Below are 23,391 nucleotides of genomic sequence, written 5' to 3' on the forward strand. Positions count from 1 at the left end.
TATAAAATAATTTATTTTGCCCTTAGTACATGCGTAATCAGTACTTAATTCCATATAGGATATAGTGCCACGGAATTTTTTCGGGATGCAATTAATTATTTTTTGTAACTTCAACTTGAAGTAAAATTAGAAGCTCAAACTTTTCAATGGTGGTAATGGTGTAAAGTAAGTAACTTTTGTAACTGAAGAAAAATACTAAATCGTCTGCTCGTGTTTTTGATAGTGAAAAAATACCATTTGTCTTTAAAGAAAATAATTTTATGAATACACATATTAATTAACAAGACATAATGTTATATTATTACATGATATACATAGATATGTTAATATATAAATCTAATACCATATATTTAACATATATTTATATTGTTACGGGGCCGTTTTAACTGGGGCCGTTCTGACTCGGGCCGTTATTGCAGTGGGGCCGTTCTGACTGGGGCCGTTTTACAGTGGGGCCGTTTTAACGGAGTACGGTTAAAACGGCCCCACTGCAATAACGGCCCCAGTTAAAACGGCCCCAGTCGAAACGGCCTCACTTTTATGTAGGCAGATATAAGACAAAGCTTATGACGGAACACATTGAGATTAATTAAAAGTAAATTTAAATGAATGAACATGTTTGTTGTCTATCTTATTAAAGATGGTTGGTTAGGTTAATACTGTATACCTACATATACAAGTAAATGATGTTTCAAATGATGATTTTTTTACGTTCACGATCTCTAGCAGCGTTTGATAGATCTAATATTCAAGTAAGAAATCAATTTGAAATGTCTTCAAAATACTTTTAGTATTGATTTCTCATCGATTCATGTATGGTTGAGACGAAGATATTGTTGAAAAGGGAAGTGCTAGCATTTAACTCGGAACTTACTTGTACTTGTTTAGTAGGAGTTTTTGATATTTTGACAAACGGAAAATATTGAGAATGCAGTTAAAGTAATAAATATATTCAAATCTTTAATTATTGCAAATTTTTTCAATATGTTCAGTGTGTTGATTATATACATTTGTCTTCTAAATGTTCACTGTAAAATATGTGGTAAGTTTTGCTTGTAACATTATCTTACAAAACGAATTACATGTAGCTCACATATCAGTATGAGGAAAAACGGTATAAAACTAGTATATTAATAATCCGAAATAAAAGGCCAAAATAAATTCAAAGTAAAATCAAAATCATTTCATTTTTTTATTTTCATTTTCATTTCATTTCACATATCAGTATCTAAGAAATTACAAGAAATAGATTATCTTTCTCATTAATTAAATAGAAAACGTCCAAATGATAGTATGTGAAACATTTTGTTAAACTAATAGAAATCAAATGTACATGTGTCAAAAATTTAGTGAATTTGAGCAAATGTTTGTTCTTAATTATGAAAGACGTTAAGATAAGTTTTAATTATGTGAATTATGATAACATGCACTGAAATTTCGAAGAGAACGGCTTGAGTTTTACATGAGACCAACAGAATGTATGAGGCAGAATTGAATTATATCCTTTATATATTCATGATTTGATTTGTTCTTTCCCGTACAGTTTTACCTTAATTTTGTGGGATAATCAGCGCCTTTACAATTACACCGTATACACTATATAATTACCATATAATTAGGTATACACTGACCACGGCTAATTCATCTTGTGGTGACAACTGTCAATCATAACTTGTTATGGGTTCAGATTCTCTATTTGCTTTGGGTTTACTGTGACGATATACGCCACACTCACACAACTTTGATAAAAACATACATTCTTGATAAAATTGAAATGTATTGTAGTAGAGAAAGAGAGCACAAAAACTTGGTCTTAATCTTAATTACAGTAATGTTCTTTTCTAGAGCTAATGAAATATAGTTACAAAGATTATTTTATTCTTTTATATTTTGTGCATTAAGTAATTGAGCATTAAGTAATTGAACCAACTTAAACATGTTGGAATATCGGACAAAAATGGTTTTCTTATATGAAATCTTCATACACTTTGCACTTTTAAGGAAATAAAATTCACCCTCACTATCGTTATTGCAAAATGCAATATTCTCCTTTCTCTTCTCCTTTCTATATATATTTACACCTTATGCAGATAACCGAGATGTATGCAATAATAAGATGTTTGTATGAAGTTAATTCGAAAGTATTTCCAGCAAAAGCCATCTGTATTAATGTTTTTGTTTTTTTTACCGAGGCTATGGAAAAATAAAATTAAAGCTTTCGAATGAAATATGATTGTGTCTATGACCCACAGTCCGTTCTTAGTCTCCGTGATAAACACGTATATTTCATTGACTATATTAAAAGACTAAATGTACATCGCTAGAACCGTGACCAATTTCACGGCTATTTGCGTCCAATTTGATCATTCGTTGATCTAATAATAAAATATCAGAAACAAAAGTATCCATAATTTAACATTTATTCTGCCAAAGCATGTTTTACAGAGGTGTATAAGTTACAATGTAGTGTTGTTAGAATGAATAGTTTCCAATTTGAAAAAAATACGTTGTACAAAAGAAAGAACAAAACACAGCAAGAAAACCTATCAAAGATATTAAACAATTTCACTGTAACAAGCATTGTAGAATATCTAGGCATAAATTCTACATGTATAATGAAATGATTAGTTACAAATTAGTGCCGTCAAGGATTTATATGTCTCATATACGTCCTTGGTGCCGTGTTTCGTATTTTTCTATCATTATAATGTACAAGACAATATATAAATTCTTATAAATAAAATAAACAAAATCAACGCTGAATATAAGCTGAAATAAACATGTGTTCCTTTTTTAAACATTTTTTGTAACGGGGCCGTTTTGACTGGGGCCGTTATTGCAGCGGGGCCGTCCTGACTGGGGCCGTTTTAACAGTGGGGCCGTTTTAACTGGGATTCGTTTTAACTGGGATTCCCTAGTTCTCCTACTTGAGCTGATATTTATTGGGAGAATCACGGTAAAGTCACGTGGCATTTATGAACACGAGGTTTTGGGGTCACGTGACTGCGCACCACGCTTGGGAAGAAAAATGGCGGACGCAAGTCGTAAGTCTTATCGTGCTCATCTATGTTTTACGTTATTCGATTTACCTATCTACTAAATCATCGAAATATTTTTGTTTTGAGATGTCTAATTAATTCATGCAAACTTGGAAATATTTGAAACGTTCATTGTTGTGATGATTTTCAAAGGTTATTGAATTTTCATCAAGCCGGTAATCCTGATTTCACAAAACACTATGGTTTGTGTTTGCGTGGTTGTTTCCATTATATTGATGTGTGATGTTTTCATGGTTGGAACTTAATAATAGCATCCAGATCTCATTAAATCATGCTACTTTCTGTGTTTGCGTGAAGACAAAGTCGTCGATTCATCTATTTGTTCTTTTGACAAAGACCTGTTCGGCCTTGACTTATGATATTTCTATTTTTAGCAGCACAACGAGGCCGGCACAACGATATTACAAAATAAGTTTAACAAGCATTAGCTTCCCAAAAAGCTCAGTGGGCTACGCGGAAGCTTAACCCTTTGATTGGTCAGATTATGGAAATTAAACAATGATATGACGATATTGTTTTGCAATTTTAATTGATCTGTTGAAAGCCATTTTATAATTTGTGAGCTTGTGGTAGTGCAAGGTTGCCAGGTCTAGTACAGAAGAACAGTTTTAATAATACTTTTTGTACCAACAATATAAAAAGATGCAGAGATTACTAAGCTCAGAGAAAAGGCAACGAAAATATTGAACTTAATCTCATATGTTTCTGTGTTTGTCTATGATCCTTTTTCATTCCGCTTTTAGTATGTACTGTCATTCCGCATTTTAGTATGTTCCGTATCCCGTTAATTAGTATCTACGCATTGTCTGATTATTAATGTTACATGATGGTGATCTAAATTAAATAAGAAATATAAAAGTAATGTCTCGAACATGTTATACTTCTACAGATATATTTGTTCCATCATTAAAATGGAACCAGATTTCATTTAAAATGCCCGATTAATTTCTAGACAATCCTTATTCAGAATACTTTTTTCACGAATGCATGTTCTACACTGAAAATCTGAACGGATGGAAGCGCTTGTGTGACCATGCTTTATCAGAAAGATGGCGTCCGAATCCGGACAGATTGAAGTCTGTTTCCGTAAAACGGTTTAATATTACTTTGTCAGACAATGCTTGTAACACACCGAACATCCGTCTGATTCAAGCGTTCTTGATACATGGCTATCCTGGAAGATGACACGATTTGCATACGGTTCTAACTGCTACGCCTCAAGCGTCGTAGCAATAACTGTTTATGACTTTACTTTCAAATGCATTTTCTTCTTTGTTTTAGAATACAGTTACTCAACATCGGCAGGGCAGCCAGCTGCCAGGTAATTCATAAAGACTTTTATAGAACTATTCAGGCATGAATTCTTAGAATAATTGGAAATGTGAAAATTTGGAGAGTTCACCAACTTTCCTTCAAACAAATCAGCTAATTTTGTAATTCTGATAGTTACTCTGGTGTTTGTCGTTAAAAAAACCCTTTTCTTTTATTGTCTTAAAAACTTTTATTTTAACTACTTTGTACATAGATTATTGAAGAGAACATGCATCTTCACTAGATATTTTCCCTAAGCACATCACTGTAAATCCACCACCATAATATAAGCTTTTATGGGAATGTGAATGCAATAAAAAAAGATCGTCCAAAAAACAGACTAGTGTTGATGACAGATGTGCATTAAGTTAAGCACTAAATGTTTCTTTGTCAATTTACAGCTACTCCTACGGGGGTTATGGCACATCTACAGATGCTGCATCTTACCAACAACAACAACCAGCAGCAGCAGCAACATATGGACAGGTGAGTTGTGATGTATAGGTAAATTGTTAGGATAACACGAGTAGAAAATACAGAATCAATAACATTGTCATAATTTGAAAACATATTATTTCAAATTTTATCTAAAATGTATATATAATACATGTATACAATTCCAAAAGCATGTTATCAAATTGGTCATAAATTTTCCCACTTTTTGTTTTCCGCAGCAACCTGCAGCAGCCTATGGACAGCAGGGATATACTGGATATGATCAAAGTGCTTACTCACAGGCGCCACAATCAGCAGCTACAACACAAGCTGCTTCATATACAGCACCAGAAAGTTATGGTAGGCAAACAGTGAAACATTAAAAAAATAAATTTCTATACAAAATTCTAGTTGTGCTTAAGGCTGAAACGACTCATTGCAATACCCATTGAATCGCGATAATTTGTATATTCAGTGTTCACCATGACCTGTTATATGATGGTGGGCCGCCATCGTTAAATTATGCAGCGCCATCATTAAAAGTTCAGCGCCATCATAAACAATTTGTTGCGCCATCGTAAAATATCCCTGAGATTTTACCTGGACTGCCCATCAACACCACATGTAAATGCTTGCGGGCAAATAGAACAATGGACTGTTGGGACCCACGCTCACCTGAGTGTCTATATCGTACATGGGTCAATGCACACACCATAGGAGATCTATTACGGTTAATTGATAAATTACGTACACATCCTAATTAGGCATGGTTGCGTATCTCGCGGGTTGAAGTTTCTATCAACTCACATTGATAAAATGCTTTGAAGTAATGATTATAGTTTTCAAACGCCGAGCAGAAACGGTTTTGCAGAAGCTATCAAAGATGGCAGATAGTGAAGACATCGTTCAATATAATAGCATGTTGATGAAGAATTAACCACAAAACTTATCAGCTATTACTACTGAAATTAATAGTTGACTGATTCTAGCACAATCCATGATGAGGTGCAATGCAAGTGATCATGAGCGGTTATACCATAGAAGTTTATACGACATGTGTCTGCCCAAACAAAGGCCTAACCTGCTAACCGTTGGGTATTCACTGTGTGAAGTTTTAGCACACAATGGAAGAAATATGACCATGATCTCCATAAAATAATCAGTTAATCATAGGTTAATCTATTCGCTACACTGAAAACACGGCAGCCTACAATAACAGGCTTTGACATAAACAAACAATAGGTGAAAACAAATGTATTTACTTGTTTGATGGTTCGTTCAAATCCCCCTCTCGTGGTCCTTGTGTTGTTTTTCAGCGTTAATAGTTATCCGGGTCAGGTTGACTGCCAATTTGCCATTATCTTAAAAGTTATGTAAGGCCTAATCTCATTGGCTAAGCTAAAACCAACCGACGAATGAGATTAGGCTTTACATAACTTTTAAGATAGTGGCAAAATGGCAGTCAACCTGACCCGGATAACTATTAACGCTGAAAAACGACATAACCAACCGACGAGAGGGGGATTTGAACGAACCGTCAAACAAGTAAATACATTGTTTTCACCTGTTGTTAGTTTATGTCAAAGCCTGTTATTGTAGGCTTCCGTGTTTTCAGTGTAGCGAATAGACATTTTCGTTTGCAAAAATGTTCTTGATCGTGTCCGACTAACGAAAATTTGTCAATTTTTCAAGTTTCGAGGCTGTTTGTGAAAAAAAGTAGACAAGTTCAGTAGGATTTCTTGTTACCATCGTGAAGTGTAACATCTTAACTTTCAATTAAGACCAAAGCTGCTGAAATAGTTGGTCTGGATATTTTTTTACAACACTTTGAACTAAATTACCCAATTTTGCGTCACTGAGGAGTTCCTTACCTTTCTCTATATATTAGTCTATAGTGGGTCTTTGACTTATCAGCGTGCTAAATACCTATGAGTTAATGTTGTTGAAATGTCTAAATATTGTGCTCTTGTCTAATTTCATTTTTAAACAAATTGAACATATTGAGAAAATCGATCTTATTTCCTGGGTCATCTGCAGGCATTTGATGCTACAAACGTAATACAAATGTCCACATGCCAGTGTATTACAAGCATTATTTCCACAATATAAACTATACAATCGTATATTATATTATATTCCATTAGTAATTGGGTTGAGTTTCATTAAGATATAAGGCTATTTTGCAGGAAAAACATTCTTTTTCTTGGAATATCAAATCAGGTCAAAGTCAAGGGAGGTAACTCTTACATAAAACAAGGAAAGATTCATATTTTTTCTTTATTTCTAAAGTTCAAATTGTAGTGTCGTCCAATTACCTTACTCAGAATACAACTAATATGTTTAATACATTTTTTCGTTTTTTGAATAAGCATAATTTTGAAATGCTAATACACTGTATTTGTTTTAAATGTTGAAGAAGTATATTTATTAGAATATATCATCATTGAAATGAACATGATTTAAGAAACACAAGATGTAGAAGAACCCACTCTGGATAAATGTTTAATGACCAGGGGCTTTTCATTTTATGTCAATCATGACTTCAATGTGATCACTTTATAGTAAAGCTTTGCTGGACCAATAATAATTAGCAATTGTTGGATTTTTGTCATAATGACTAATGATATAAGACATAAATTTAACCTTTATTAAGTAGTTTTGGTTGCAAAGGAAAAAATCACTTTGATATCATTTAATGGTGTAATTATAAATACTCCTTAGGAAAAAGCTCGCGCGTGAATTCTTTGAGTGAAAAAAAAATTACACAATTTCCTCCATCATAAAATTTTCACCTGTGGTGATCCCTGATGTCGATACAATTTTATGATAGTCTTGTCGTTGTGGTGCGATACAATGCAGTCTTTATACTCACACTTGAAGCAATATATCTTGGCCATATCAAGATTATCAGACTGGGATCAGACCCAATAGAGGTTTAAACACTCACTGACCATCCCCCACGTCGGTTTTGATTAACAGTCTTAAGCCTATTAAGCCTAGGTGGTAGTGAGCTAGTGTAACTATTCACTTGTGTCTGATGCAGAAGCTGACCAGCTAGCCGAGGCTGATTTAGAAACAAGCTATGCATGGCGCTCTTATAAAGCCTTTACAATAAATATTATGACTACAGCTAGTAAGAATCACATCAACAGCAAACACTTTTGTTGTATGATTTACTCATGTTTTCAGTGTTACATAGCCCTATATATACTGTCTGAAGGTAGTCATAAAGTTTGCAATGGAAATGGCCGCCATTTTGGAATTTGGTAATTGTAATAAAGGAGTCAGATAGTTATAACAAATCCAGATTTAAATTTAATTTTATTAATTATAAACTACTCAAATGTCAATAAATTGTACAAGTATAAAAACAGTTTGTACAGAAATTTTATGAATTTAATTAAATATAATAATTTAATTAGTTGATCCAAAGATATTTTATTAGTACTTCAGGCCTATAGCTAGTTGCCATGAAAACAAGTCCATAATAGAATGATAATTATTTATAATTTTGAACCATGTTCAATCAATTTAAATAAGTACATTATTGCTTTAAAAATATCTCAAGCTATATATGAACCTAGTTTTATTATTTTTGTTACAGTTAGGCTACAGGTACTTATACTCTAGTCATTAATTGTTATTTGTCTCTCTTTGAATTATTTATTATTCATTTTATATTATTTGTTTACCTTTTTTTGTAATTTGAGATATTGATGTTTGTTTACATCAAAAATATCTGTTTTATGTATTATTTTAAGGCGTTTGTTGTACATTATAAAATCCAGGTGTGAAAAAAAAAGGTTTAGAAATGTGATGGCACAAAAGAATCGAGAGGCATGTATAGTGGTACATATCGTATTGGGATACTGGTGTATCATTGCAGTCCTAGTTGTACTTGTGCGTCATATACTATATATATGATGACAGTTTTGTATATAAAACATTAATAGTGTTGTAAAACCTTGTTCAATGCCACATGAAACTACATGGTCTCTGATAATGAAAGTATACTCACCAGGAACTGTGAGTCTTGCCTAGTATTTACAGTCAATAAAAGTCATAGTCAATGTCATTATATAAGGTACATAAAATATGTGTACAACGGATGGTGCTGGATTCAAGACTTGTTGAGATTTGTCAACTACCTGGACATACACAGATACCTAAAATATCCAGAATATCCGCTGCATTCAGATAATTGAGACAACTCAACCAAACCGGTTTCACTCCACTAGCTCTATGGTAAAATTAGATTGTTTACTTATAATAAATTGCAGAGCTATCAGTTTTCATTTGTTGCTTGTTAAATAAGTTTCAGTTTTCAAGTCTCAAAGTTTAGAGAAAATTACTCGCATATGCAAGTAAATATTCCCAAAGGCGAGTTAAAAAATTAACCATGTATCGCCATCTGGCGAGTAAAAAAAATGTGGAAAATTTCCAGATTTTTTTGGTACTTGGGTTTTTTTAGTTTGTATTTAATTGGTGTCTGAAAAACGCTTAAACGCATTATCGCCCCTGCTGTAAAGCGTCATTATGACCCTACCTCATGTATCATAGCAACCCATAGCAATATGGCGGCAAAGATACCGGGGCAAACACCCCTCACTTGTTTTGGATTTAAAAAATCAAAACCGACAGCATCTACGGCGGATTCAGCAACGGATTCAGGCGTAAAAGAAGCCAAACCATCTTAGGAAGTAAACGCCATTTTGTTTCGGCATGGCTGAAGGAATTTTCATGGCTAAGGTATGACAATGATGCAATGTTTTGTAAAATGTATGAAGAAAATGCATCGATGGCTGGCAAAACTGGCTTCGTGTCAGCAGTGAAGGGCCCCCCACCCCCCCCCCTCAGCAGTGAAGGGCCCCCCAATAGTGGATCTCGACACTCGGCCATTTATTGAGAAATGGTTTGAAACAAAACGAAAACTTAAATACAGAGGCTGGCCAAACCAAATCCAGTGGGATGTTGAATAAAAAGATGAAACCAACACAAAACTATTGTTTTTCTATTATTTTAATACTTGTGCAAGCATATCTGCATGCAATAACACAGATATAATCAATACAATGTATCTCTCAAATTTATAAATTTCTGTTGACAACATCTGGCGAGTAAAATCCAAAGGCCACTCGCCACTTGGCTAGTCATTCTCAAGTGCTACTTTGAGGCCTGGTTTTCATTTGGTGCTTGTTAAATTACTTAATAAAACAGCTGTTGCAGCATGTTTTAATTTTGAATGGATAATGAAATCATACTATTGTAATTTTGTCTCTATCAGGTCAAAGTTCAGCAGGACAAGCACAGACTTATGGTTCATATGGACAACAGGGCTATACCCAGCCTGCTAGCACAGACTACAGTCAGTCACAAACGACACCATCTTACTCATCAGGTAGGTGTCACACACCCCTATATACATGTAGCAAGTTAATGTTTCACAAGGACATTAACAGACATAACTAGCAGATGAGGCATACAATTTAAAAAATCAAGGTCTTGGAAAATTTCAATATTACTTTTTTTCTTTCACATGAAATACCTTTTTTCTCATAATAACACTTTATGACACAAACCTGTTTATATGTCCATGGGTTTCACTTATGTGTCTTATAGTGTCATTATAGTGAAAAGAGTTTCATATTTTTCACAGAGAAATCTTTTAATCTTTTTAATTTTCATTTGTACTTTAAATTGCTTTGGCTGAATCATCTGCTAGCTGTAGAAAGCACCATCAATGTAACTGAATATTTAATCTTGGTGTTCTTACAAAAGAAAGGAAGGTCATTTCAATTTACAGTAATTTGGCATTTGTGAAATCTATGACTGAAGCTTTTGAAATATTTTAAAGAATTTATGTCTAGAAATAAATGGAGGTTTTCTTATTTTGTTTGAACACTGTTCTTGGCTTACAAGATATATAAGAAGCTAACCTTGCCTATTCCTATCATTTCTTTGTCCCACTTGCATGGCTACATCCTGTTAAAGTTAATAAAAGTATTGAGACCATCAGGTCAAAGTCAGACAATTTTATCATTAACTTTCTGTCATAATTGATGTGCTCTGTTTGATGTACAACTTTCTTCTGAAACAAAGGCAGCATCGAGTTGTCTTCTGAAGCCATGGAGATCCGAAGAAATTGGAAACTTTGGACGAAATAAATTTGATTTTGTTTCTATTATTTGTGAAACATTTGGTTGGAAATGATGCAATAGGCACGGTTCTGTGAATAACCTGAAGTTTGGTATCAAAAGTAAATAAAGGATATCGATTCTGTGTATTAGGTTCATACGGAGGTCAACAGAGTTACGGCTCATCTTCCTACGGGGACGGCTCACAACAGTCATATGGTCAACAGTCAGGTAAATCCTCCGACTACATGTCACACACAATCTGGAGGCACGCAGCATCAATACAGGAAGAACATGCTTTTTCAGAGACAGGGATTTTTGTAGTTTTGTCTATCCTCACTTTGCCAAATTGTTTTTCTGCTTTGTTTGGTGTGAATATTAAACATGTTAGTTTGCAAATCTACAATACTGACATCGATAATGAAAAAGAAACATGTTTAAGATGCACAAGGACCATATTCCTTGTATGTGTTATTCAGACCGAGTATCAAATATGTTTAAAGTGTTGTTTTAAAGTGTTAAAAGGATGAAGTGGAATTAATTGTATGTTTGTACTTTTTGTCAAGTGAATTTCATTTTAAAATTAAATACCTTTGAAAAGATCTAAAGCAACATTTGTACTTTTGTTAACAGTAATAAGCTTTCACGTGTAAACACTTCATTTTATGATAAGTTTCAAACCCTTTGATAAAAAAAAAATCTGCGCTAAATTATGCAGAATTAGAGTACTGGGAATACAAAATTTGCAATTTTAAAAACATCAGAAATGTTGCCCATCCTCTCTTTTGAATTTCTATTCAATATCGGCATGCTCTGTATTGCCATACTACAGAAGCTTGCATGCATGAAGGCAGAATTAAATCAATTTCAATTTAGAAAATGAGACAAAATGTAGACAAAAAATTTCAAGATCACAGTTGCAAATCTTATAGGAGGAGCATATGATGTTTTTTTTGTGCTGCTGGTTAAATGTTTAAAATTAGAATCTTCTTTCTTATTAATACTGAAAATTCAATTTTAGCCATATTTTAGGAGATCATCATTTTATAAAGATCAGCTGGCAGACATGTTTATACCAAAACTTTCTTGTAATTCAAATATGCTGAAGGAAAGATCCCAACATCTTATTTATAATTTGAACAAAAAGCAAATTTCATTATTTCACTGAAAATAGACAAGTGTTGGTGTTTTCCTTAGCATTATGAATTACCAGAACAACACTGGGGTTAATTGATAAAAGATCTTTAGCTAATTTTGTTTCTTGTCTTTGTATCAAAAGGTTACCAACAGCCACAACAACAGGCTACAAGTCCTACTGCATCTTATGGCCAGCAGGGATACGGTGGCAGCGGCCAGCAGCAGTCCGGGGGTTATAACTCGGGCAGCAGTAGTGGGGGTGGGGGCTCCGGCGGCTATGGAGGTGGATCAGGAGGATACGGTGGTGGCCAGCAGTCCAGTTATGGAGGTGGTGGCAGCGGGGGTGGTTCCTACGGTGGCCATGGAGGAGGTGGTGGTGGCGGCAGCGGCGGTGACTCATACGGATCTGGCAGGGGTGGCGGCAGTTCATATGATGACAGACGCAGTAAGTTTATAATCTTAACATTAACAACAATTTCATTGGGATCCAAAATCATTTTCTGCAGGATTGATTCAGATAAGGGTGGGAAAGTTTAAGTTTATAGAATAATAATTCAACTTTGCTTGTTATGAGCATTTTCATTGGATTAAAATTTAATTCGTCGCCGTTTGTGACGTTGCTTCTCATTGGCTGAGATGACAGCGTAATGATTTCATAGACAAAAGAGTCTCAAAATGAATTTTGAGTATTGAAGAGATTATACATTTTTTATGTTATGGAGATATAACACAAAAATCTGAGTGTACTCTCATCATAAACTGCTTTTTGGTTTATTTAGAGTATACACAGATTTTTGTGTTATATCTCCATAATAAAAAAAAAACTATTCAAGTTAATCCTTAACTGATTTTAAAAACAAAGACTAGCATTTTGTCTGTAGATGGTGAAATTTGTCACCTTTTTAAAAGGAATATCTTTATATTTTTAGGATGCCTAAAAAACCCCAGCTTTTTTTGTTGATTTACATGTTGGATTATGTAAGAAACTTAATATGACTTTGCTGAGATGATATATGTTTTTCACAATTTTATACTTTTATTTGACAGATAACCGAGGTGGCAGCGGCGGGTCAAGCTATGGGTAGGTTACATCGTACTAGTATTTAAAGTTAATTGTCCTAGGGTACACTTTCTAAACATTGGTCTGATAAAAACATTACCGTAAAGCTAAGATCAACAATGAAGGAAATGAATACCATTGTTTCAAGACTCTAGGTGGTGAACAAGAAGGGTTACAAAGGATTGTACTGTATTTAGAGCTACCTGTGTGTAATGTTTACAGTGGGGATTTAGATGTTAAAAAACATATCCCTTTAGTAACCATAGGTTACAGGGAAAGGTTGGAAAGAAATGGTGGAATACATTCATAAAAACAAATGGGTTAACTTAAAGTGTTTTGTAAACAGTGTAAAACAAATGTGGACATGAGATATTGTGTGTATGCCTTTGATATGCATAATCCTTTTTCCATTTCTAAAGACTTTCTACCAGGTGACCGAATGAGAGTTTGCAATCAACTGTGGGCTTATATACAATGACAAAAATGATTTTTTTAAAAACAACAAACATTGGATTTTAAGATAAAAGCAAAATGGACTCGCTGGATTTGCATTTAGGAATGGTGACTGCTGAGTACATTACTAATACAAGGCTTATAAAAAATGGTAATAGGTATTTCAATGTAAGCGTAAATGATTTTTACGACTGAAAGTTAAATATGAGAATGAGGTATGACCATCCTAGATATTTTTAGTCCTGACCCACACACTGCTCACAACTGGTTACCATGAGGAGAATGATTGGTGCCTCGGTTTTACAAACAAGTTTGAAATTGTGACAAGAATATATCAAGCTGAAAAAGCTGACTAAAAGTTGCTTCAGAAAAATTATTTCATTTAACTAAAGCATAACTGAGATCAGTATAAATTAAACACTAACCTATGCTAATTACTATATATATATTGGGTATAAAAATGTATCCACAATTCAATATTACACTGAATCTTTCAGTATGACATTAAATAGGTTTTTTTGCTCTCTTTATTTTTGATATGTAGCTTATAAAACAATGGCTTGATATATAGGTATTTTACTTTTAATACATGATATCTAGATCAGCTTTGATCATCATCATATTATAGACCAACATGGATCTCATTACGTACATGAACGTCTGTAGACATACAAAAATTACAAATGTTTCTGCAATACTGTATTTATTAGCAGTCCAGCGAGTCCAATGCAACAAGTTATTCCGCGTCTTAAAAGTGGCTCTGGTTATCAAAAGCATGACTTGGTCCAACCGTAATAAAACTTCTCCCTCTAGTGATAATGAAATGTTAGTAGGATCAGGAGGAATTAGTTTTCCTTTGATAATGTATAAAACCGGAACTTTTATGTGTTCTATCTTCAAATATAGACTTTTTAAAGAAAGTAATTTCATTAATCTATTCAGTAGTAGTTACTATACAACTCTATTGAAACAGTTGAGATGGCCCTTGACGTAAGTAATCATCACAGTGTCGGAATAAAAAGATTTTACAACATCCATACATTTGATGGGATGTATATATATATTATGCTGGTAATGTTACACACTGAATACTATTCAAAGTAGCTCTCTCTCCTTTACATTGGCCCTTCATTATAAACCATCAGGACAACCAGGAGAAAGCCATAGCAGTAGTTTCTGTATTCAGCAGACTGATTGGATTATCCATGCATGTGGAGGTAGTGCTGTGACAGAGCCTAGGACTGCAGTACTGCTATACAATACTGGTCTACTTTCAGTAACAAGCAAAGTAGCAAAAGCCTTGCCATACTTATAAAATTTAGCCGTTATGGTATAGCCAAATGAAAATGTCACTAGTATGCAAGTTGAAGCAGTATTTGTAATTTAGTGCCCATTATATTGAATATGATATTTAATACTTCCTTCAGCTCATACCTTCACCTAATCTTCATTAATGTTGACCAAGTCCAAAAGTGTACTTATGGATATTTATCATTTAGGCATATTGCCAGTATAAAACTTTGCATTTTTTACTTTTTATTTATTTTGAAGTTTTATTGATTTTATTTTTGCTAGTGTATTTTTTGCTAACAAAGTTCACTTATTTCAAGTGAAGACTGTCATGCGCTTTTTCCCTTGTGTAGAACCAGAAAATAAGATCATGATTAGAAACATTTAGTCCTTGATAGACCAGAGCCACTACATGAAAACCGTTATGAAAACTGAGTGTTTATACCAATCTTAAGCATATGAGATTTTCAAAATGCAAAGAAATGCATTGGGGTAAATAAAAAAATAAAAAAATGGTTACATATAAAAAGGTGGAAATGGTTGACTACTGCCACTGAGAATTGGCCGTGTGAAAAAAGGGGGATCTAAATTAACTAATGGAAAGGACATCTAGGTTTTTGGTTGATTGTTGACGAAGAATGGCTACAATTTCTGGAGAAGCTTGCAAATACTAATGTGGAAGTAGAAGAACAATTGAAAACATAGAACACAAGAAGATAGTATGTGTTCAACAAACAACCAATTTGGGAGTCCATATACGAGACTCCATAAGACCAGAAGTTGCAGTCCAGCAGTGAAGAAGTAATCCAGGAGATCAGTACGGCTGGTCACCCCGCCGTACACAGTAGTTGGGTGCTGTGTGTGATTGGTGTGACCACTCGATACTGACCGTACTCTTTAATATATTGCAGCGGAGGTCGCGGAGGGTACAACAAAAGTTACGGTGGTGGTAAGTCCACAGTCATGGCTAGCATGACAGTTTCTCTTATCTTATTACCACTGTGAATTCTCGTCTTAGTTTGTCTCACAACCGGTAGGGCCCCATGGATGGGTACAGGGGCCTTTAAAAATCTATGGCTGGATTGGAATTTTTTTTTTTTTTAATTTTTTTTACCACTTAAAGATTTTTCAGGGAAAATGAAAGCATGAGTCAAACTTAATACTAAGAGATATACTGGGTGCCAAGTACCATGTCAAGTTTAAATATTTCAAAGAAAAATGGGAAGACTAGAATGGGACATGGTTATTTAAACTGGAATACATATTGGTTATTATTTATTTATTTTTGTCACTCATCGAGAACCACTATTTTACAGTAAAGATTCTTCATTTATTTTAGTACCTAGCATCCAAGAAATTTCTAAATCCAGGCTACCGTTTTGCCTTCATCCATATAAAAAAAATTGAAGGTTACAATTTACGGTTATTTTCTGATATGTACATATATTTTACAACTGAGACAGATTTCAAATCGTGCAAAAGTTTTAACCTTGAGTCCTTTTTTGCAAGAAGTTCAGATATTGCATGTTTATTGAAAAATAAAGAGGAAGAAATATAGAAAGTTCAGTGAGAACAAAGTTGTATATGATAGGTGTAGTTAAAGAATATGTCTCTTGTTATTACGAACACCAATAGATATATGAAACATTACTAAATCAATTCCGACTTGCAGTGAATTCTAATATTCAACTTGTTCCTGTTTTTCATAAATATGGTGTATCAGAATTTTATGTAAAAATTAATGTTTATTTTAATTTTTTGTAGAATTATGTGGTAACTTTTTATTCTTTATTTGGGAAATTTTTTAATCAGTACTTAATATAAATCAAAATCAATATTTTAGTCTTGAATAGAAGTTTATTAGCCCATTTTTTTTTTTTTTTTTTTTTCGTCATATTATAATTTCATTCAGATGATACGTTTATAAAGCCCATCTTAATTTTGATAATTTAGGATTCTCCACATAGTGTGTCATCAGAAGAGAGAGAAAGTTGGTGGATGATGAAATTAAGCAACCTAACTGTATAATTTATTATACCCATGGACAAAATCCTGGCTTTATGTATGGTTGTCTTATTATATTAATTTTCAAAAAAATCTTTAGTTGAAATTGATATAATAAAAAAAAAAAGGATTTAATTTTCAAAACTGATGGTATCTTGTTTAACTGAAAAGTAATAAAAACTGAATGCTCCGCTTGGTAAATATAATGTTAGGTTGCTGGAATCTGTGTGACGTATGTGTGAGAAATGTATTTTATGATTAACATTAATTATGCTTATCATTATCATGTGTTTGTAATCATTTGTTATTATGAGATGTTTTAGCATTCACTATGTACAACGTTCACCAGCACTTAAAACGACAAACTCCAAATAATTAGGATTTGAACAAAATGAACACAGGAAATTAGAGACTGATTATGATGTGTGTAAAACTTGCTATGGTAGTAAAACAAAACTTTGAAAATGAATCAAAGAAAACTAAAAAAAAAAAAATCCAAACGAACTGAGAAAAAAAAATCATAAAAGAAATATCAAAGTAAGTGTATTATATCATCACTATGCAAACCATAATAATCACAATATGCGAACTATAATTACTTTAGGGCTTAAAAACGTCCATAGCTGAATAGAAAGCATTTATGTGTGGATTTGTCAAATGCAAAGTTTCGTGGATTTTGTGTACTATAAACAAAACCCAACAAAAATCAAATGAAGGTACGTTGAACAATATGTGTCATGTCTTGACAGTAATTATGAATCGACGTGACTGTAAACAATGAAGTGTGTATACTAATTTATGAAACATTAAAATGTTATGAAACGGAAGTAAAGGTATAAATAGCAGATTATGGACTCTATGAGGTGTAGATACACAAGTACTATATGTGTATACTAAACATTGTAAAATCAATGGTTACAAGCTATTTAAAGGTGTTGATCAATGGTGGACTTGAAATGATTTTAAATGCTAAAAGGACAAGGTGTTTATAAATGATTACAGACTTAAATGTGTGTAGAAATCATTACTAAAATACCAACCATTATTCAAAGGTGTTGGTAAATGGGTTCTAAAATGTGTAAAGTATACCTTGAAAGGTATCTTACTAAAACACCCGGGTTTTACATCATGAAATATATGCGACTGTACATTGGTATATACAACAATGTACCAGGCTACCAGCTGTTTAACAGTGGAGAAAGTTAATCACTGAATAGGTATTTAAAAAAAAGTGCAGAATGTACCATTATATTATGGTTTAAAGAAAATGGTACCTGCGTTTTAAAGTGTTTATTGGTTAAACAGAAGTGTTAAAAATGACTTTTAAAAACCATTAAACGATGTACAACATGCGATACCTGTACCATCAAATGTGTGTATATAAACATAGTACAGGCCATTAAATGGTTGGTAAACCCATTAAAGGTATGAAATTAGTGAACTCATTAAAAATTTATCCTCAAAATATGTACTAAGCCAAGGTTCCATATTGGTTACAAGTTAACCCATTGCAATGTCTGAGGAAATGAAAAAATGTCCATTCTTGTGTATGGACAGGTACCATCAATTATTCGTTTGGATGCTAAATGGATTTGTATTATTATCCAGAAGCTTGAAGGGATTAACATATGATGGTTTGTTGACAATATTGAACTTTATTATCGTTAGAATGTTTACAATGTTTAAAAACAAAATAAAAAGTAAACAATGGCTTTGATTTAAATATGGACAGCAGAGTGGACTTATTCGACTCTACCTTTGTACCTGATAGTTGGAAATCCAAGGTGAAGACTTGAATTTAATAACATCTAATTAACAATGTAAAGTGTCATAATCCGGATTCAAAGGATTGAATCAGTTTGTGCTGTCACTACTATTACAATAACCTGAATGTGCTGTAACTCCAGTTTGTAATTTGGAATGTGGAGTAGCATGAAAAAGTTCTGAAATGGGTATTAAATCTGAAAAACATCAACACAACCAAAGTTGTGCGTATGTGTAGTGTGTACAAGCTCTAAAGTAGTAATGCTACATGTATTTATGTTTGTAATATGTCATACGGTCCAGAGAAAAGTGTTACTTGTTTTCTGAGTATGAAAGTGTTGGGGAAAAAATCATGAAATGTTTAAAAGAGTTAAAATCAATTGGTATCTAACTGGAAAGAAAGCCAAAAAGTGTCAAAATGAATTGGTCACCTACTTACAAAATCATGGTTAAATTCTTCATGGTACCGATATGTACCAGGTACTTGTAGAACAAGAAAGCAGAGCCTGTACAGTGTAATGAATCGCTCTGAAAGTGTCATTAGATTTATACATGATTAATATGAGGTGAGACAATGTCACCGAAGATCCTGTAAGTTACAACAAATGATTTGTAATATAGTTGTGTAAAAAAAGAAAAAAGAGCATTAGCATTAGTTGTAGAGAATTCAGAACCAAAGTACACTTGTATGTTACAGTTCAATGAACAACATTTGTTTTTGGTTGAATATGTTTGAATTTTTTGAGTAGCTGAAATGGATTTTGATTTCTAATGAAATGAAAAGTGCTGGTCACCAAAGCTGTGTGCACTGTAAATAATATTGAGATAGTGATGTATGTATCAGTGTGTAATACACTGGACGATACGCTAAACCTAAGTTACAAGTAGCTGCCTGTATAGGCAGAAAGTGTATATAAATCAGAATTCTAAAGTGAGTGACTGCTGACTTTGGAAATAAATATCCATAGTAACAGGATGTCTCTTTAACAAGAAAATCATTCTAAAACAGGATTAAATGTAATTAAAAAAATGAAAAGAAAAAGCATTGACTTAAAAAATGTAATGAAACAAAAAAAAAGTTAGCACAATGGCTTCAAATTATTCAATCGGTATCCCGATGCAAAAATAAACCAATAGCTGGAAGGTTGTTCATATAATGCAGTGTGTTTTTTAAGTGTTTTCTTAAATATTCTGTCACCTTGTACAGAAGCCATTTCAATTTTTGAGAAACAATTTTTAGGTTTCATAATCAGAAAACTTGAATTGGCTGTTATCTATGATAATGAACAGAGCTCTTGAATAAAGATTTCCTGTTGTAATTGGAGTCTAATCTCCAAGTTTGATTGATGCATGTGGTTTAACTACCATATAGTAAAGAGCTCTGGTCATATCAGTGTTCAGTTTCCAATGATGTAATTCCTTATCACAGTTTGAAGGCTAATGCTGCATGTTCAATCAAAATTTGAAAAAGCACTGGAAATATCGGAGAGGGTTGAATTATAACTTAATTGTGATAAGATTTATTAAATTGGATTCTGAAAATTTTTAATTTGTATTTGTGAAGTGTTGCTAGATGCAAATGAAACTAGGGAAGGGTAAAGTAGGAAAAAAGATTGACAAATTTTGGAGCGGGAAAAAATGAAAAATATTGTTTAGACATAATTAATGGCAACTTTGTTGTTAAGCGTAACTTGCTCCTAGCAACACTTTACTTATAGCCAGTGTGTCAGTGTTATGTCAGAGAATAACTTGTGTACCCCATTACAGGAAGGGATGATGAGAGTGGTGGTGGTGGTGGCGAGCGACCTGAGATGGAACAGATGATGGATACCATCTTCGTATCGGGACTAGCTGACGGGTCAGATGAGGACGCTCTAGTCAATCATTTTGGAAGCATTGGCGTCATCAAGGTGAGTGAACATTTATTAAAGATGCTCCACCGCCGACAGAGCATAAATGATATTCATCACTTGAACAGTAATTGGTGTTTAATCGTGTGTATGTATGTCTAATTAGCACAAAAAATGTAATAAAATAATTTATTTTGCCTTTGGTGCATAAGCAATCAGTATTTCATTCCATATAGGATATAGAGACATGGAATTTTTTCGGGATGCAATTAATTATTTTTTATATTTTTAACTTAAAGTAAAATTAGAAGCTTAAACTTTTCAATGATGATAATGGTGTAAAGTAAGTAACTTTTTTAACTGAAGAAAAATACTAAATCGTCTGCTCATATTTTTGATAGTGAAAAAAATACCATTTGTCAGCGGTGGAGCATCTTTAATTGTTGGTATTATGGTATCGAACATGTTTTAAATGACAGCATGTATCAAGTTTAAATGGTGATATGACCTGGTGTTATCTTAATAGTTAACTTATTGTCCGACATTGCTGTTTCCAACAGACTGACAGAAGGACAGGTAAACCCAAGGTATGGATTTACAAGGACAAGATATCCGGCAGACCAAAGGGCGAGGCCACCATTACCTATGACGATGCCGAGTCGGCAAAGGCTGCAATCAACTGGTTCAATGGTAAGTCTTGGTAATACATTCTCTGATGGGCCTCAATAACACTAAAATGTGATGATTTATTTATAAATCAACTTATTTTCATGCACTATGAAATTTTGCATAATTCTCGAGCTATAACAAGCATTGCAAAAAATTAATCGTCGATTCTTAAATGCAAAATTTAGTCAAATCAAATTGATTTACAAGAGGCAGTTGTCGATTTCTATATAAGGAGCAAAAACGTTTTTGGTTTTCATCAACGATTTATCCTTACAACCAATAGTTTTTCTTAAACCTGACATTGTGAACCTTGTGTTGTGATTTTATACACGAGTTGGTGAACCTCATGTTGCAATTTCATCACTCATTATCAACAGAAAAAGACTTCCTTGGAAATGTCATCAAGGTGGAGATAGCAGAGAGGAAGATAAACCCAATGGGAATGCGAGGCCGTGGACGAGGTGGTTTCCGTGGTGACCGTGGAGGTGGTGACCGTGGAGGTGGTAGAGGTGGTTTCGGTGGTGGTCGTGGAGGCGGCGGCGGTGGTGGATCAGAGAGGTCCGGAGACTGGATGTGTGAAGAAGATGGCTGTAGCAACAAAAACTTTGCCTGGAGAAACTCGTGTAATCTGTGTAACAGTCCCAGGCCAGACGGTGTAGGAGATGATGATGGAGGTAAGATACTTGAAGATTTCTACAGTACTGCGTTCAAAGTGACATAAAATAAAGGCTTTTATGATAGGCAGAGATATTACCATTTAAAATAAAAAATCAGAGCTTTATCAGATAAACCCCAAACCTTCAATATTAATTGGGAGTGACCAAATTTAATTGCAGGATTCCGTGGCCGAGGACGTGGAGGTTTTGACCGTGGTGGTCGTGGAGGATTTGACAGAGGACGTGGTGGTCCCAGAGGTGGCGGCCGTGGTGGATTTGGAGGCGATCGTGGAGGTCGTGGTGGGTTTGGAGACCGAGGTGGACGTGGAGGGTTCGGTGACCGAGGACGTGGAGGACCTAGAGGCGGACGAGGATTTGGCGACCGCGGGGGACGAGGAGGATTCGGCGGGGATAGAGGAAAAGACAGGTCAGTACTATGTGTTCTTAACAGATGAAGGGGGGGGGGTATTAATTTTGGTCTTGATACACTGGTCAAATTGTTTTATAAATGGCCATTTTGGAGGATCCCAAGAAAGTTGTTCTAATAACAAGCAGGTGGTCTTTATACAGAAGTGGTTGCTTAGGCAGGTTTTACTGTATATTTAGACTTTGAGATATTCCAAATGAAAAATCATTATTTCTCTTATATAAACTTGAAATTTGCTTGAAATACATCAAAGTGTTTGAATGGGTTAAAATTTCAGCTGTAGGGCAGTGGTTTAGGTTAAGGATAAGTTATGGTAATGGTTGTCCTTGATGTGTCTAATGGTTGTGATGTGCCTCCCAGGATTTCAAGTTTTAACTTTAATGCATCTTTTTGTGCTTTTAGAATGGACCGTGGAGACAGAAGACCTAAGCCCTACTAAAGGAGAGTGATATGACCAGGCCATTTCTGTGACACAGGCTGTATATCCCAAGCTATAGACATTGTAAAAACTCCTACAGCATCATCAGTGTGCCCACGTAAAAAATCCAACAGCATCGTCAGTGTGCCCATGTAACTGTTTGTGTCCATTGTGAACTAAAGACTATTGTGCGTACAGAGAAATGGGGCTATAACAGATGTTAACATCGATGAGAAATTAGAGAACAAACGCTTGCTGTCCTTTTTAAATATTTTATTGTCTGTCATTTGTATTGTTTTGTTTACATACTTTTTCATGCGAGACATCATCTACATCATGTGTCATACTTTGGGGAAAATAAACTTCATCAACATACAATTGTAATTATTTTCTTATTAAATGAACATCAGTTAATCCTAATAAACTGACTATACTTCTTATACTGTAAACCAACTGTCTTTTACAGCGACTTAATTTGCAATTGCCATTTCACAATATTGCAAAGATAAACATTCAGTTAAAAACTGAAGAGAAATTTTGTATTCAACTTTTAAGAGATGTAGATATAATTCAAAAATTTTAACATTCATGATGTTACCTGCATCGCAAAAGTGCATCACATGTAGAAGAATGTTGGTTCACCGTTAGAGAATCTTTCCAGTGTAGCCAAGATTTCAACATGATCACTATGCTAGTGAGAGTAACTTAAAACTGCTGTACACTA

The 23,391-nt window shown here is 33.9% G+C and overlaps 1 protein-coding gene across 6 annotated transcripts; it reads left to right on the plus strand.

The window, feature by feature from the left end:
- Nucleotides 1-2,946: 2,946 nt before the first annotated feature.
- On the plus strand, nt 2,947-23,045 carry LOC138332114 (RNA-binding protein FUS-like). 6 transcript variants are annotated; one of them, XM_069280079.1, is made up of 14 exons: nt 2,947-3,044; nt 4,341-4,380; nt 4,772-4,856; nt 5,045-5,165; nt 10,090-10,203; nt 11,093-11,170; nt 12,219-12,521; nt 13,124-13,157; nt 15,791-15,828; nt 20,415-20,557; nt 21,058-21,187; nt 21,544-21,840; nt 22,003-22,249; nt 22,652-23,045. In XM_069280079.1, the coding sequence occupies exons 1-14, from the start codon at nt 3,029-3,031 to the stop codon at nt 22,686-22,688; spliced, it is 1,683 nt and encodes a 560-aa protein (XP_069136180.1). In that variant the 5' UTR covers nt 2,947-3,028; the 3' UTR covers nt 22,689-23,045. The 6 variants fall into 6 exon arrangements, with proteins under 6 accessions (XP_069136180.1, XP_069136179.1, XP_069136183.1 ...); XM_069280078.1 differs by lacking the exon at nt 15,791-15,828; XM_069280082.1 differs by lacking the exon at nt 11,093-11,170.
- The last annotated feature ends 346 nt before the right edge of the window (nt 23,046-23,391 follow it).

This window comes from Argopecten irradians, chromosome 9, assembly GCF_041381155.1.
Source record: "Argopecten irradians isolate NY chromosome 9, Ai_NY, whole genome shotgun sequence".
NCBI lineage: Eukaryota > Metazoa > Mollusca > Bivalvia > Pectinida > Pectinidae > Argopecten > Argopecten irradians.